Source organism: Prionailurus bengalensis, chromosome B1 (genome assembly GCF_016509475.1).
Source record: "Prionailurus bengalensis isolate Pbe53 chromosome B1, Fcat_Pben_1.1_paternal_pri, whole genome shotgun sequence".
NCBI lineage: Eukaryota > Metazoa > Chordata > Mammalia > Carnivora > Felidae > Prionailurus > Prionailurus bengalensis.
This window is the reverse complement of record NC_057344.1, coordinates 202,140,407-202,157,635: the sequence shown is the minus strand read 5'-3', so window position 1 is coordinate 202,157,635 and position 17,229 is coordinate 202,140,407. Positions and strand designations below refer to the sequence as shown.

General features: G+C 56.5%; 1 protein-coding gene across 6 annotated transcripts in view; it reads right to left on the bottom strand.

Moving 5' to 3' along the window:
* Positions 1–412: 412 nt before the first annotated feature.
* The window catches only part of KIAA0232 (KIAA0232 ortholog), a 94,495-nt gene continuing 77,678 nt past the window's right edge, over positions 413–17,229 (bottom strand). For 3 of the 6 annotated variants that reach the window (XM_043573025.1, XM_043573026.1, XM_043573027.1), the window contains 2 exons: positions 12,814–12,911; positions 8,340–10,853 (listed from right to left, as the gene is read on the bottom strand). In XM_043573025.1, the coding sequence (XP_043428960.1) occupies positions 10,674–10,853; positions 12,814–12,911 (278 nt within the window). In that variant the 3' untranslated portion in view covers positions 8,340–10,673. Of the gene's footprint in view, positions 543–8,339; positions 10,854–12,813; positions 12,912–17,229 lie in introns of those variants that run through there. The other 3 variants (XM_043573028.1, XM_043573030.1, XM_043573029.1) reach the window with 3 other exon arrangements.

Below are 17,229 nucleotides of genomic sequence, written 5' to 3'. Positions count from 1 at the left end.
AGGCTCCAGGCTCCAAGCTGTGTCAGCCCAGAGCCCCACGCGGGGCTCGAACCCACCAACTGGGACATTCGAAGTCGGACGCTTAACCGCCTGAGCCACCCAGGTGGCCCGGCAACGGTCCCTTCTGACCCCACCTGGACTCGTCAGAGTTAGGCTCCACTGCTGAGCGAAAACCTCACTTTCCCCACTTCGGACTTACTTGTTTTCATCTTCAGAACCAGTGTAATTGTGGAAGGTGTCAAATCTCTACCAAGGAGCCATCACGGTGCAGTGAAGCCCCAGGCCCGCAGCTCAACCCTGACCCTCCCCACACACGGGGGTCTATTTTCCCTGCACTTTGAAGTGTATCTCAGGTCACAGCCTGGTCTATGCACATCCCCAGCAGCAGTCTTTTTCTTGGCCTTCTTCTGTGTTTCGATTCCTGTTTCAGAGAATGGTGGAGGCTGGTGAAGAAATACGGACCGTGTCGGGCCACGCTGGTCTCCGTGTCGCCCAGTGTCGGTGGATGTGCTGCTCAAGTGGGCACAAAACTGTCAGCACACCTGATAAAATTAACAAGAATTCCTCAATATATCCCAACGTCCCAATTATCTTTAAAAATGTCTTTTTATAGCAGCCAAATCAAGTTTCAAAGGCAACAAACTGCACTTGGTACATAGATCTCCTACATCCCTTTTAATCTAAATAGTTCCCCCTTTGATGGGGCGCCTGGGGGGCTCAGCCGGTTAAGCGTCCGACTTCGGCTCAGGTCATGATTTCACCGTCTGTGAGTTTGAGCCCCGAGTCGGGCTCTGTGCTGACAGCTGGGAGCCTGGAGCCTGCTTCGGATTGTGTCTCCCTCTCTCTCTGCCCCTCCCCTGCTCATGTGTCTCTCTCTCTCTCAAAAAATAAATAAACATTAAAAAATTAAACAAAAAATAGTTCCCCCTTCGAAACAAAAGCAAAAATGAACTCTTGGGACCTCATCAAGATAAAAAGCTTCTGCAGAGAGAAAGAAACAAGCAACAACACTAAAAGGCAGCTGATGGAAGGGAAGAAGATATTTGCAAATGACATATTGGATAAAGGGTTAACCGACTATAAAGAACTTACCAAACTCAACACCCCCCAAAAATAATAATCCAGTGAAGAAATGGGCAAAAGACATGAACAGACACTTCTCCAAAGAAGACATCCAGATGGCCAACAGACACATGAAAAGATGCTCCACGTCACTCATCATCAGGGAAATAGAAATCAAAACCACCATGAGATACCACCTCGCACCTGTCAGAATGGCTAACATGAACAACTCAGGCAACAACAGATGTTGGCGAAGAAGCAGGAGAGAGGGGAACCCTCTTGCGCCATCGGTGGGAGTGCAAACTGGTCCAGCCACTCTGGAGAGCAGTGTGGAGGTCCCTCAGCAAGTTGAAAATAAAACTACCCTAAGACCAGCAAGTGCACTACCAGTCGCATCAAGAATGAAATGTTGCCATTCGCCACGACATGGATGGTTCTAGAGTGTATTCCACTAAGCAAAATAAGTCAGAGAAAGACAAATACCATATGATCACTTTCCTACATGGAATTTAAGGAACAAAACAGAGGAACATAAGGGACGGGTGGGAACAGAAGAGAGGGAAATGATAGGAGTCTCTCTTTTTTCAGAAGAATCTATTCATTTTTTTTAAAGTTTATTTTTATTTATTTTGAGAGAGAGAGAGAAAGCAAGCAAGGGAGGGGCAGAGAGAGAGAGAATCCCAAGCAGGTTCGGTGCTGTCAGTGCAGAGTTGGACGTGGGGTTTGAACTCACGAACCGTGAGATCATGACCTGAGCCGAAATCAAGAGTCGGATGCTTACCCGACAGACACACCCAGATGCCCCCAAATCATAAGGGACTCTTAATGATAGAGAAAAACCTGAGGGTTGAGGGAGGGAGGTGGGTGGGGGATGGGCTGGATGGGTGATGGGCATTAAGGAGGGCACTTGTGATGAATCACTAGATTCTATTCCTGAAACCAATCATTGCACTCTATGTTAACTAACTAGAATTTAAACAAAAATTTGAAAAGAAAGACAAATAAATAGCTCCTCCTTTGTTTCTCCTGTGCCATATATTTGTTGGTGACACGGGATCGCGTATCTTGCAGAATTTTCCACATTGTGGATCCGCCTGGTGGTGGCATTTAGCAAGCTCCTCTCCCCCCACCATTTCCTACAAACTTAGACTTTCATCTCAAGCTGTGGTTCTCAGCCGAGGGCGATTTTGCCCCCAGAGGACATTTGGCCAAGTCCTCTGAAACGGGTCCCTTGGGAAGCTCTGATTTGGGGACAGAAGCAGGGACCCGTCTCGGGGTCACTCCGAGAGCCCAAAGGTGTACTTCCTGTACGTCCCATGAGGAGTCAGCGGCTCGCCTCACTTTGAGTGATGTCACCTTGGACTAGCGGGTCCCCATGCTGTCAGTGTCACCACCTGATGGGTTAGCATCATCTCGGTCTAACCACGAGGGCTGCAGAATATGGGGAGACCTGTTATTTTTAGCGGAATGCAGTTATGACTTTAATGCTCCCTCACACACAGTTTCCAAAGGGCTTTTCCATCCAGGACCAAATAGCCAAACTCACTGCTATGCTGGAGGCGGGCTGGATGATCTCCGAATGATTTTCTCCAGACGAGGAGTCGGGTCAGAACAGGGACACGGACTGTGTAAGACCCCGTAGGTCAGCAATAGCACCAGGCTAAGCCCAGACAGGTTCACCTGCCCAGAGCTCCATTCACAGGAGTCTCCTGAGCTCGCCCGACTGTAGGAAAGGGAGGAAATGCCACCGCGAGCCTCTTTGAAAAGCTGCAAAAGTTCTAGAAGATTCTTTCGTGTCAGCTAATTCTAAAATCTCTCTCCATAGGTGGGGGGATGGGCTAAACGGGTGATGGGCATTAAGTGGGGAGGGCACCTGTGATGAGTGCTGGGTTTTATATGTAAGTGATGAATCACTCAATTTTACACCTGAAACCACTGTTACACTGTATGTTAAACTAGCTTGGATTTAAATAAAATTTAAAAATCATATAAAAATAAAAATGCTTTTAAAAAATAAAAGAATCCCTATCCAAGCTCGGAGACCACTGTTCTGCCCAGAACGAAATGGTGCCCCTGTTCACACCCCTTCATGCTCCCTGTGACCTCTAGGATGAACCCTTCCCAAGAGGCATCCCCACCTGGACGCTGCCGGTCAGACTCCCATCCACTCACAGGGATGCTGGTGTGGTTTGACCAGTTGACTCTGGTGGCCACTAGAGGGGAAATCGCACCTTCCCAGCACCTATTCGTGCTTTCCTCTAAACCTGGCATAGGTCTTCCCTTTCTGGTTTTACAGAGGAGGAAACTGAGGCTGGAGAGTGTGAATGGCTTGCCAAGGGCCACATGGCTCGAGTTAGGACTAATGGCTGGAGGCGTTGGCCCTGGGAAGGGAGGGCGGAGGCTCCTCGCTGCACACTCCATCCGGTTTCCTAGGCCCAGGGAGGCTGTGCCCGAGCAGCGGTTTCCCCTGCTTTCCGAGATCGGTGGCCAAAGCCGGAAAGCCAGACGCTGCCAAGAAGGAAACCACTCTGTCAGCTGCCCATCTGGACAGTGATGGCCGGAGACAGAGCCTCTCCAGATGAAACGGGTCACTCACTCTGGAGGAAGGGCCACGCCCCCTCCGAGTGTGTAGAATCAGCGGTCGTGCCTCCCTCCTCCCCGTGCCCTGCCCGGAGATGCCGCATGACCTTGGCGAGGCCGCCCGGCCGGTCGGGGCCGAGCTGGGCCTCACCACCAGCCTCACCTCGGGACTTCCCGTGGCCCCAGACAGGCTGCCAGGCAGGGAAACTCAGGGGTAAGATAAGGAAGAGTCTTCTGATGTAGAGGGCTCCCGGGACTTGGAGGGGTCCTCACCCCTGCCCTCAAACCCCTTTAGGAATGGTCGTGGCTCGGGTGGGCTGGAGAGACCCTCTGAAGGTTGCGAAGGAGAGATGAAGAGGACGCTGTAGGACCTTTATCGCCAAAGAACCAGGACTGAAGGAGGTTTACGGACTTAGAAAAATAAAATGTATTACCGGCACCAGCTTTTAGGGCCTGGCGCACAGTAGGATCCTCATACAGATCTGTTGAACGAACGAATGTTTCCAAACCCTATTTGAGACCAAGGCCAGAGATCAATGTTTCCTCCCAATTAGCAGCTTAATGCCAACATGAAGACACCCGGGCCCCCAAAAGACCCCAACTCGCGGTCCCCAAGGCTCACCAGCCTTGTCCGGGTAACAATGTCACCCGTGATGGCACTCAGTTTGGGAGAAGCGTATGTGAGTGGGGGTGACCCAGGTTCAGCGTGAGGAAGTCACCCAGAGATCAGCGTCTCTCCACTTCCTTCCCCCTCCCCCCTGCTCAGGAAGGGGTGGTGCAGGTGGGGGGTGGGCGTCTGGGCACACTGGAGGGGGGTGGTGGGGAGGAGCCCAGGACCACCAGACCGGCATCCTGGCGAGGCCCTTATGCGGTGAAGGGCGGGGGGGAGGGGGGTGGGCCGGGAGGGGGCTGCCAGGTGCCTGCAGGCTCCCCAGGGTGGGGTATCGAGGCCTTGCAGGTGGGGGTGGGGGGGGGGTAGCGACCAGATCAGGAGCGCAGGGCAGCGAGGAGCCAAGGGCCAGGTCTGCCACTGACAGTTGGGGGTCCCGCACGTCTCTGAGCATTTCCCCGGTCCGTGATCACTGGGCCGGAGCGAGGCCTGAGAGCGGAGGCTCGTCAGGTGGCCTAGCAGGGAGCCAGGGCACCGGGCTGCCCTTTACCGCTGGCTGGCAGCGTGCGTTTGCAGGAGGATGTGGTGGACACGGTTGACATTTGTGACCAGCAGGAGTTGGGGCCCCTGGCCTGTGAGAGGAGCTGGAGTCAAGCCCGGAAGGGGGTCAGGACTTGCCCGAGGCCCTCGATGACCCCCAGGGAGCCGTGGGGTGGAGCCTGGGATTTAGGGCACCCGGGCCAGGCCTCCTTCAATGCCCCTTCCTCTTCTGCAAAGGGAGAAGGCAGCAAAGGAAGAAGCCGTCCCCTGGCTGGGCCAGCGGCCTCAGGCTCCCCCACCAGGCCAGGCCCACGGTGGGTCAGGTTCCCACGGGGGGGTCTCCCCTCTGCCTGGGGGTCTGAGGAGGGGCTGGGGCAGTGGGGGAGGGGCGGCCACAGGGGCGGGAAGGCGGGCCCCGGGCCCCAGACCCTGCGGCAGACTGCAAGCTCGGCACGGGACGGGCCTGGACGGCCGGGAAGGGCCCGGACGCCGGGGACGGGCTCTGGCTGAGGCAGTGGTCGGATCAGAGCAGGAGCCCGGGGGTCGGCGGGGGAAGTGGGGCTGACTGGCCCACGACACAGGGGTGTGTGGAGCCGGACAGAAGCCTGCGGAGATGGAACTCCCCGGACTGTGCCATGAAGTGGCCCCGCGTCTCAGCTGCAGCCGCCCACGTACCTGCCCCCTCACCCCAGACTCCGCTCTGACGGGCCCCCCCGGCCCGGACACCACCCGGAGCAGGGGGGACAGTGGGACCTCACCCTGAGGCCGGGGCTTTGCTCCCCCCCGCCATCGATGCAGCAGGGGAAGGAAGGGGCCGCCTGGGGATGGGAGCTCCTTCCGAAAGGTACCGACGGGGGTGCGACAGCCTCCCGGGCGGCCGCTCCAGGACCGCACCTCGCGGACTGTGGCCTCGCTGCCCGGCTGTGCCAGTTCCTCTTTACAACCGACTCCACGGGACGCGCGGTTACGGTCGCCACTTACACGCAGTTCGAATCTTGGCTCCACCTTTCAGCGGGTGCCAGACCTTAGCGAGTGCCTCGGTTTTGCCGCCTGTAAAACGGGGCAAACGCACCCACCTCTTGGGGTTAACAGGGCAGGACACCTGGAAGAAGGACACAGGCAGGCGGACACCGTCCCGGTGTGAGGCGGTGGCATCCCCGCCGGTCACCGCTCGTCAGTCGGGTGGGGCGACCGCTCCTGACGGCGTCTCTCCCACACCAGTGACGCAAGGCCGGTGGCGGGAAGCTGGGGGCGGCTGTGACGCGGCAGCTCCCTTCCCGGCCTCTGTGCCCGCAACAGAGCCCGCCCGTGATGCCATCCACCCGCCGGCTGGGCCCTTCTTTCCGTTCCTGGACTGCTGTGCAGACACAGGCCACCGGGCGCTGCACGGCCACTTACCCACGTGCCCGGAGTCTGCCGGGGGTGGCGTCTGCGGTGACAGGAGCAGCAGCATCGGTCACAAGAGCAGCGGCTGAACGCTTGGCGTACTTTGAGAGAGGGCTTTACGCCCTGGGTGTGAGCAGCACTCGGCTGTGATGCCACAGTCCCGGGGACAGAGCCCAAGCTCCGGGTGGTCACGCGAGGAGCAGAGGCCCAGCCCGGCACCCCCACCCCCCGCTGGCAGGTGCGGGCACCCAGGCAGCAAGTACGCGGGCCACGGGGCGCAGCTTCCGGGGACGATCTGTGCACCTGCACAGGGGACCTCCCTGCTGCGCTAACATCCTCCACTCCTGCCTCGGGCACTTCCGGGGAGCTGGCTCTCCGCGCCACCTCCCCGCCCGAGTGGGCACTGCTGCTCTACCGGTGAGGGCTCAGGTCACACCCCTGCAGTCATGATTAAGGTAGGCAGATCCTGAGGGCGCCTGGGGGGGCTCAGTCGGTTAAGCGCCTGACTCCTGGTTTCGGCCCAGGTCATCTCACGGCTTGGGAGTTTGAGTCCCGCGTCGGGCTTCACGCTGACGGTGCGGAGCCTGCTTGGGATTCTCTCTCTCCCTCTCTGCCTCTCCCCCTGCTCACTTTCCCTCTCAAAATAAATGTTAAAAACTTAAAAATAAATAAAGAGGTAGATCCTGGAGGTCTCCTGAATCCCAGCGACCGGTCAGTCAGAAGCTAACACTGAGAGTGCTTACTAGGCAGGAGACCCTGTTGTAAGCATCTGACTTGCATCAGTTTACCCAATGTCACACAGCCAGCAGTTGGACCTAGGTTTCCACATTAAGAGGGCCCTTATCCAGGGGTCACTTCAGATATGGGGCGCAGGGCGGGGGGGGGCACGGGATAGGGGCTTTATAACAAAAGGAGTTGGGGCAGCCGTCCAACTAGCTGGTAAAAAATGAGGCTGAATCCTTAAGCCTCGCTCCTGGTATAAAATACACACGCTTCAAGGATCAACTCTACAGGGGCGCCTGGCTGGGCCAGTCGGTAGAGCACACGACTCTTGATCTCCGTCCAGGTCGTGAGTTCAAGCCCCACCACGGGGCATGAAGCTTACTTAAGGGGGGAAAAAAAAAATCGATTCTACATAAAGTATACGGGTTCTAGAAAAACAGAGAAACGTATTTTTATACTCTTTTAAAGGTGAAGAAAGCATTTAAAAAACATGCCTACACATCCCAGAAACCATAAAAAAAATGGATGAAACAAAATTTAAATGATTCTCCTCCGCCCCAGATTAAAGACAATGCCAACCTGAAAAGGCACCGGCCTCAAATAACCCGAGCTGAGTGTCCGCTGACAGGTGGAGAGAAACAGGACGGACAAGGGGCGGGGGACGCTGTGACAGGCACGGGTGCTGCACAGGCTAGGGGTCTCCCTTCAGGAGTGAGCGTACAAGGAAGGGCACACGGGTTTGAAGGTGTCCGCATTAGTGCTATTCAGGATACGGAATACACATAAAAGGAACGTTCTTAAATGTTGAGCAATGAGGAAAGTGTTGTATCTACAGACTGGAATAACGCAGCTATAAAAAGTTAAACAGGTCTACAATTCCTGCCACGAAAAGACATCTGAGTAAGCACCTATTTCCCACGTCACGGGGCAGTGTAGCTCCACCTTGTGCTATAAGCTTCTCTCCGTATGTTCAAACATACATTCAGCCGTCGAGAAAAGTGTTTTTGCAGAAATGTTAGCAGCGACCATCTCACGGCGATGGAAGTAGAGTTCTCCCTTATACTTTTAAAAATACACTGATTTCTTTTTCTACGATAAACATCGATGTTTATATGTACTCCCCGTCCCGCCCCCTCCCCCCGGAACAAAAAGACGAAGTTTTGTCTACAGCTACAGACAGAAATCCGTGTTCTGTGCAAGATTCAGGTAGTAGTTGGGAGGGAGGGAGGAGGGATGGACCCATTTCTCAACAGACCACCCCCCTCCCTCTGCAGCAAAGCAGCAGGCCAACACTTTGAGCGAGGCCCGTAAGAGCTAAATCAGCTTCTTCCGAACGAGGTGAACCGGCCACTTCCCACCTCCCGCCGCACGGAGCGGAGACAGGCCGCGCCTCTTCAGAAAAGAGCCTTTGCCGTGATAAATGAAGACAGCCAACCGTTTTTCAAATTTTTTATTTGGTGTTAACTCCACAAGAAAACAAAAAATCAGTTACTCTGGTGTACGTGAAATCAGAACAATACAACCACGGGGAAACAATCTCAGCCCAGGAATGGAAAACGGGTACTTCAGTGCTACGGGTACGCAATGCGCTTCATACCACAGTGCGTTTCAGCGTTTTGCCAACTTTTTAAAAAATGCTTTTTCTTTGTGATCATCCATTCACAAAACTAAAAACCACACTTTCAACTCTGCTGCTGAAAGCCTCCAGGCTTCAGCCACTTAGCTATGAAAACAAATAAATACATAATCTGTTAATCCCCCTGCCCACTTATAATCCAACCCCATCCCCCCCCCTCCCGCCCCCCCCCCCCACCCCCGTGGAAGATGCAGGGTCTTCCTACCGGTGCGAAGGGAAGTCGGCACCTTTGCCACCTGGAGCCCTGTCTTGATAAAAAGCAGCTGTCCAAAATCAACTGAGCTAAAGGTTGTGTCTGAAATATATTTATTTGGTCTCTGCTACATTAAGCAACGATTTCTAGAATGATCGTCACCGTAGTGATTTTAGGAATTTACAACTTCCAATTCTTTTTTGCCTTTGCTGTTAAATTGTATTTCAGTGCAGATGCTAATCACTTTTTAGGAAGCTCCGGAAGAAAGAAAAATACATAAAACCTTATAAAGTCTGTAAATAAATAACAGCAACGTAAACCTTACACACGCGCGCGCACACGCACACACACGCACACACGCCCACTTTAAAGTGTCAAAAGATGTGCTGTATAAAAACAAACCCTGCCGTGGGGCGAGATCCGAGCCAACCGTCCATCAGGTCTCTCACAGCGAGGACACACACAACCGGGACGACCCCAGAGCCTCGGGGTCGCTCGCCCGTGTCATCAACGACGAGAAGGGCAACACCACCCAGCGCCCGAAGCACATCAGGGATTCCTCGGCCACTTCACCCCCAGCCGGTCACCGCACACGTGTGCTGCCCGCCGAGGGCAGTGGTGACGCGGTCTCGTCTGTGTCACGCTTTTCTGCCATTCCTGACGACACAGACGTGCCAAACTGATGCTACAAATTAGGTTGTTTTGTTTTGTCTTTTTCGTAAGGAGTTAGTTTAAAAGGAAACACAATCTGGTTTTACAAACACCGCTCCTCCCAGCTTCACCTGCTGCCCGGCGGCGTGAAAGCGCGAGGAAGTGGCCATCATGAGTGGACGGGACTGGTGTGAGACGGACTGACCCCTGGGTCCCCACGAGAGCGGAAAGCGAGTCCCATGAAGCAATCGCACAGGTATGGGAGAAACTGTTACTCCCCCCGCCCCCAACCCACCACACAGAACTTGCCCAGAACATTCTCTCAAACACAAAATGAGATCTAAGCTCTACTAAAATCACAGCCACAACGGGAGCTAGCTGCAGCAGCCGAGGTTTCTTCGGGGTGACGAGGTGGCCTTTACTGCACGTCAGACGTTTCTCATTTAGAGTTCTGGAGGCTTCGAGTCAATGGAGGTCACCAGCAAACCATAATTTGCAACTAAGATCCAAACCACAAACAACCCGGAAGGGGTGTTTTGGCATAAACGTAACTGCAACGTAAGAACGGGCTGGGGGTACGCTCTCTACCCCGCTGGGCCTCGTACGCCACCCGACACCCCAAAGCCTTGGCTCCTTCAGCTAGCAAGAAATCACACACCATAGTATCTTCCATGATACTTGGGGGGGAGAATCCTAAGATAGAAAACACAGTATCGTGTAAGTCTCTAAAAGCACACCCTTGCGGCTCCCACTTCAAATGCACATGAGATCTGACTGAATGAAGACCGTGGATGAGTCACTCATGCTTCCCTCCTGCCTTCAGGAAGGCACCGATCCATTGCAGGGGTAGGTGTCTAGGTCCCAGTTCTTAGAGAACAAAGCCTAAAGGTCCCAAAGCTCAAGTCTCTGGAGAGCGGAAGTGGTTGCGGACACCGCGGTGCTAGGGTAACAGTGACCGGGCTGCAGCCAGCAGGACCGTAGCTGCAGTCGAGATGCGGAACGCAGGGCTACTCCTAGACAAGCACATGCACACCCATTCTGGATTTGACAACACAATCTAGTCTATTTCAAATAGCCAAGAATTTAACAGCTTGGAGGAAAAAAAAAAAAAAAGTTCAACAGGATAGCTGTCCTCAACTCTAAAATAAGCAAGAAGAGAAAGATAATTACTGATCTGAATCAGTTAATTGAAGAAGAACCCTAAGTTGTTGTTTTAGATTAACAGGCCTCACAAAAGGGTAATTTGCCATCACAGATCGTTTTCAAAAATTAATTTGCACTACGCTGCAGGTTTAGAGATGAGTTCGAGAAAAGAGCTCCTCTTCGCCAGGGTCCGCCCACTCGCCCCCACCGTCCGAGCCGGAGCCTTCCGAGCCGGAGCTGGCGCTGGAGGAGATCTTTCTGTGGAAGCCGTTGGGTTTTGCTCCGGCATTTCTCTCTCCTGCACACCTTGCTTCATAAACAGAAGACACCTGGGATGAAAGGAACAGTTTCAACAGATCAAAAGCCAGGTTTTTTTCACAAGGGCTACGCGAAATACTCTTGACACAGAGATCAAGTAACAAGTCCATGGTTTTCTCGGGGAGAGTTACACACCACGAAGCTTCGCTGCTTCAAAGCAAAACCACCTCTCCTTCCTGATCCGTAAGGCGTCCAGAACCCTAACTCGGTATGTTCGGTCCCTGGGACAAAACGTTCTGTACATCAGGGCTGCCCAGAAACAGCAGTCTAAGTGCCGACCACGGGTGGGGACGAGGCTGGGCGTGGGGACCCCCGCCCTGCCGTGTCTCCCTGCCACGTGGGGAGAGCCCCCAGCAAGCAGACCAACCAACGCAACCACACGCTGCGGTGCAAACCAGGCGACGTGGCCAACGGGGAAGGGGAGAAAGGACACACACACACACTCCAGACAGGTGGGCAGGGAAAGAGCTCTTCCAAAGAGTCCTCAGCTGAAGGTGGAAAAGTGAGCCCCATAGGAGTAAGAGCCAGAGGTTGTCCGGGAGCCTGGCCTCAGACACGGAGTCCTACAAACCCCCTGTCGTGTGGGACAGTCCCCCCACCCCCCCCCACACCAGGTGGTCAGCACCTCTGTCCCCCAGGACACTAAATGCAAATGGCAGCCCTTCCCTAGTCACAGGAACGACCAGTGCCCGCCCCCAACTCAGGCAGAGTGATCAGCAACAGCACCCTCCCTCCACAGCAACTAGCAATGGTCCCCGACCCCCGAGGTGACTACCAAGGCCTCCTTCCCTCCCCCCACAGTAGCCGGCAACGTGCCACCCCCCACCGGCCGCTTCCCCCCCGGGTCACCTTAATTAGCAACGTCCCCACCCCCATAGCAACCAGCTCGCCCCGTCACGGCAACCAGCGGCACCCCCTCCCCCCGGCCACGGGAACTAGCAGCCCCCCCGTCATACTTATGACACCCCCATTTCCAGTTGGGCAGCGCCACCCCTGGTTGGGCCCCTGAGGCGGAAGCAGAAAGACAGCTGCGCGGAAGGAGGGAGAAGGGAGGGTGCGAGGCCAGAGGCACGCGAGGGCAGAGCGCAGTGACAAGAGGCCACCGTGGTTAGGAGCGTGAGTCGCAGAGTCCCAGCAGAGGCTACGGCTCAGGTCTGCACTTGCGGCCAGACACGCGGTCCCCAGTCTGTGCGGAACAGCACAGTGGCGGCACCGGTCGGGCATCGCGAGGGCCAGCGAGGGGACACCCGACCCAGACGGGGCACGGGAGACGAGGCGGAAAGAGGTGCAACAGCTGACGGGTGGGGCGGGACGGCGTGTGCAGGTGACAGAGGCCGGACAGCGGCGGCTGAGCTCGGGTGCGGCAGGGCGCCATTCGCTGAGGTGGGACAGACTGGTGGGGGGAGGCCCACAGGCCTGTGGGTGATTTGGGGGAAAGTCCTCGCGGGACCTGAGCTGACACGGAGAAGACAGACACGTTTCCTTCGGTTCACTGGCCTGCCTGCCGGGAGCTTGTAGAAACCCGACGCGGCCCGGTGCCAGGGCTGAGACCAGAGCGCCGCACTGGGCGTGTGGAGGGGACAGGAAGGCGGAGTCTGGCCACAGAGCCCAGCTCGAGGGCTCTGTGGTGGTGCCCACCCAAGGGCTCGTTGGGGAGCGACAGGTCCACCAACTGGTGGGCAGAAATGCCCGGGGCGGCACTGGGAAGGACAGGCTGGGGGAGCGAAGGAGGGGCTGTGGGAAGCCTTGGAGGTAAGCAGACGAGGAGGGAGGCGATGCAGACGTGGGCTGAGGGCCACGGGGAGGAGGAAGGTCACACCCACAGAGCTGGGTGACCCGGGACAGTGGGCGGGCGGGCGGGCGGGCGGGAGCTCCCAGGGCTCTCGGGCTGTAGCCTGAGTGGCAGAGATGGGGATGGGGTGGGGGGGTGTGTGGCCGTTAGTAAGTTAGTAAGGAGGACAGTCCACTTACCCTATTAAAATCTAATGGACGCTCTTCGTTACTGGGCATGTCTTTACCATCTGGACACTCTTCTATACCATTCTCTCCCTTGGCATTTGTATAACATTCTTAATCATTTTGAATGGAGAGGGGAAAAGAGGGAGAGGGGGGGAAATTTCATTAAGACATGGTTATGAAACATACATTCCTGTGTCATTTTTTGCTGACAAGTGAGATCAGTTAGGTCTACCAGCCCTTCGGCGAGTTGGACTAGTCACTAAGAGCAGACACGGTCACCACTGGCCAGCCAGGTGTGCACGAGCAAACTGCTACGCCCATTTAAAAATTCTGATAAACCGTTTATCGAGTTTTTGAAAAACAGGCTGGCATAACACACGCGCCTGTCATCCCACCGTGAGACACCCGTTCAGCAAATACTCGCACCCGTAATGTGACAGGCCCTGGGAACACAGGACGAAGACCAACAAGGCCAAGCTCTCAAGAGCGTATGGAGCGGGAAGGGAGACCGACGATATACTGTACGTGGTCACACGAGAAACAAGCAGCCAGGAGGAAGTGACAAGAGAGAGCAGCAGCCTTGTTTGCTCCCCCCAAGTCCACACCACGCTGAAGGACGCCGTTACGGTATCTGGACAACAGGGAAGGGAAAGGCGGCTAGTGGTTTGGGTAGGTACGCGGCCCCCAGAAGGGGACGGATCTGGAGGCTACGATTAGAAGGAATCCGCAATCGTCGAGCGCAAAGCTTCTCAACGCTGGAGCTTTAAGCAGAGTCTGCCCAGGCCCCACGTGAAACCCCGACTGAGCCGCGCGCTGGGCCCGGGTCCAGGCAGCAGCCGCGACAAGCCCCCCAGGTGGTTCTGACGCCCTCCTGTCTTTGTCTAGACCAGCCCCCGCACCCCTGCACAGACACAGTGCCAGCCTGACACAGACCCTGGCTTTGAATCCCTGTGTCCAAGTCCCCTAATGCCCCCAACCGAGCATCCGTTTCCCGCCGCCTGCGGTCCAGCTACGGGGCGTTCAAAGGCATGGCGCGCTCCCCGTGCGTGAGACCAGGGACGACAGGGTCGGCGCTCCAGGACTGCTGTGCCCAAGGGACGGCCTTTCACCGAGGCCGCACCGGCCGCACCACGCTCCCCATGACCTCTAGCTCTCTCTGCTGTCTCAGGACCTCGAAGTTACCAGCTCGGGCTCTGGGACTAGACGGACGTCACAGCGGATCCCCCGTTCTGCCACACACCTGTGACGTGACACGGCAGATCACTGTCCCTCTTTTGAGCCCCAGCTCCCGCATCTCTGCCACGGGGTCCCCCCTCGCCCTCACACAGTCCTGTGCGAGGTAAAGAGACGACGCGTGTGCAGCCCCAAATGTGGCCCCGGCACTCAGTGACACCTTCTACCGCTGCTATGAACCCAGACCCGGGCTTATTCATCCCTTCTGGGCAGTCACCGGACCAAGTTCTCGCAGTCCCCACGCCCCACCCAGTTCGTTACCACGTGAACCAGGTGAGCGAGTGTCTCAGGGAAGGTGACTAGTTCCTGGACTAGAAGACGCGCCCAGACAGCTGCATCCAACCCCACCGCGATCCTTCCTGTCCTGCTTTAGGAATTCTGTACGTCCAAAGGGAGTCTGTGCTGAGCGCGGACGACGTTCCTCACGATGCTCATGTGGACGGTCCCCACGTTCTAGGCTAGGACCACGCACCAGTCCCACGCCATGCGTGTCACTCCTCGCGAGTATCCCCTCGGGGAGGCACGATCTGCAGCCTCCTTTTACAAGCGATGGAGACACACAAGGCCTGGTCACGGCCCAAAGGTCTGGCCATGGAAGCCCTGGAGTCCTGGTCCGTTTTGTCTCCCGAGCCCGTTTTATCTCCACGGAGTCCCCGCACGGCCTTCTCTGTTAAGACTAAATAATACCCACACTTACAATGAGCCTTCCAAACATCTCAACTCCAGTGCGGGAGAGCTCTAGAGACCCCCATCCGGGAAGATCTGTCAGGACACAGTGTGCAGGGCCCTGGTGCTCCGGCTCCTTGCTTCTGGCCAACCCCGTCCCCCACCACACTCTCACACGGTTCCCCCTTGGCCGGGCCCCCCAGGCTATGCCGAATGCATCCAGCTCCCGCACCAGCCAGGGCTTCTCAGGGGGCACCTCTCCCCGCAGGTAGCCCCAACTGTCACACGGCTCACGTCCCTGCCCTCTCCGGTCTCTGCACAGACATTCCCGCAATCAGGAGAGCAGGAAGGAGGGCCGTCTGCCTCTGCGTTCCCAGTGCCCGGCACGAGGGCGCGTAAGACATGCTGGCCGCGTGGTTGCGCGTGTGAACGCACGGCAAGGCCGGCAGGAGGCAGGGTGCGGGGCGTGGGCCTCCAGGCCAGACGGGCGCCCCCGCCGCAGGGCACCTGGCGCTGCCCTACTGTCGAAGGGCACGGCCCCCTCTCCTTCCCAGCGAGGCCGAAAGCTTCCAGGTCAGCCCCTTAGAGCAGCACACGCTCATTATCAATCATCAGCCACGCTGGAAGCTTCAGGGGCAGAGGGGAAGGCTGAGGCTGCCTGGTTTCCTGGCTGACCCGCTCCTGAGACCGCACGCCCCCCCCCCCCGCCCCCGCCCCCACAGGCCGACAGAAGGCGGCTGTGGCGCCACCATCAGCACAAGGCAACTGTGCAGGGATTTAATGCAGTTGTGAGTGGAAGGTCGTTCAAAAGCCTGGTGAACGTTACTCATCCACTGAGAATTTCTGTATTTGCCACCTCACAATTAAAAAAGCATCACGCACTGACCATTGCTTACGACACCTACCTGGGACTGTACTGGTCACCAGGGACCCACAGCTGAGAGTCGGGACGGACTCCTTACTAACACACGAAACTAGACTAAGGCTGTGCAGACGGCCCTTGACACACTAACAAAAGCATGAACTCAGTGTCTGAAAAATCACCCTAACCTCCCAGAGGGATTGGTCTTCCTAGACCCCTGGCCCTGCCTGCTGCCACATCCCTCTCTCCCTCTGGCACTTTCTGGGTGGTCCTCTCACTGCCCTACTCTGGGCACTCAGCCTCCCCTACCTGTATTCCTGTTAACTCATCTCTGACTTAACACTCACCCGGTGCAGCACGATGGACATACGCCAAGGCCAGATTTGTGCTCCCATCACCCCGGCGCCCCCCTGGGCACCGCGTACAGACAGCTACCACAGAGAACGAAGCTTCTGGACCACAGGAAGACAGCCTGGACGCAAGCCTGAGCTCGATGGCTAATACGCATGATTCGGACAAAGTACCAAACCTGAATCTTAGAGCTTCCTCATCTGAAAACTTCAGCTGACATCTCACAAGGCTATTGTGGGGCCTACGTATCAGATTGAGAGCACCTGGTAAATAATAAAAGGGGACCCAGATATTAGCTAATGCTAAGGCAACAGGCCTTTAATAAATGCGGTTAGGTAAGCAAAGATGCTACAACTGAGGCCCTCGCCCTGCACTTTGGGAGCCAGCGAGCCTCTGGGAAGGAGGAAGGCGAGCTTTGGGGGAGGCGATTTGGGGCTCACAGAATAGAGAGAAGCAACCACCCCGCCTCCCGCCCGGGCGGAGAGGCCGAGCTGCAGAGGGAGGCCGGCGCAGGCGTTCTGCGCGCCGGAGTGCGCGAGGCCTGGTGGCCAGCGAGGAGTGTCACTGGCTCCACGTTCGTTACAAAACAACCGGAGACGGGGCAGACCTGCGGACGTATAAATGCTAACAGGCGGCTTACGTGCCCCTTCCAGCTCTAACAGGGGAGACCAGACGCTGCAGCCGACAGGAGCCCCCGAAACAGGAGCCCAGAGTCTCCCTGGGCCCACCCCCTGGAGCGAGCCCACGGCCTTCACAGTCCTCGCCTCGCCCCGGACTTCAGGTCAGGACTTTCTATAGCTTCTGGGCATGCTCACCCGAGAAGCCCACAGACCAAATGTGCTGCTGCCCCATGTCCCCCACCGCCAGCCCCCTCCAGCCCCACCCTGCTGCTCGGCCCTCACAGACTCACTTCAGTGAGCCCCGGCCTCCTCTCCGAAACCTCTCCTCGCCGCCCCCCCATCTACTCCCCCAGCAGCGCCTGAGGCCAGGCACTGACCCTGTCACTCGCAGACCCCTGCAGGGGCCTAGAGCCCCAGTCGGTACCTTCGGCTTTTCAACTGCTCCTCAATCCCCTCTCCGCTCTGCTGATAGAATGGTTTTAAAACACACACCTGGGGGCACCTGGGTGACTCACTCGGTTAGGTGGCAGACTCTCGGTTTCGGCTCAGGCCATGATCTCACAGTTTCGTGAGTTCAAGCCGCGCATCGGGCTCCGTGCTGATGGTGCGGAGCCTGCTTGGGTCTCTCTTTCTCTGCGTCCCTCCCCCACTCTCTCAAAATTAATAAATCAAAAAAAATTTTTTTTAAATAATAAA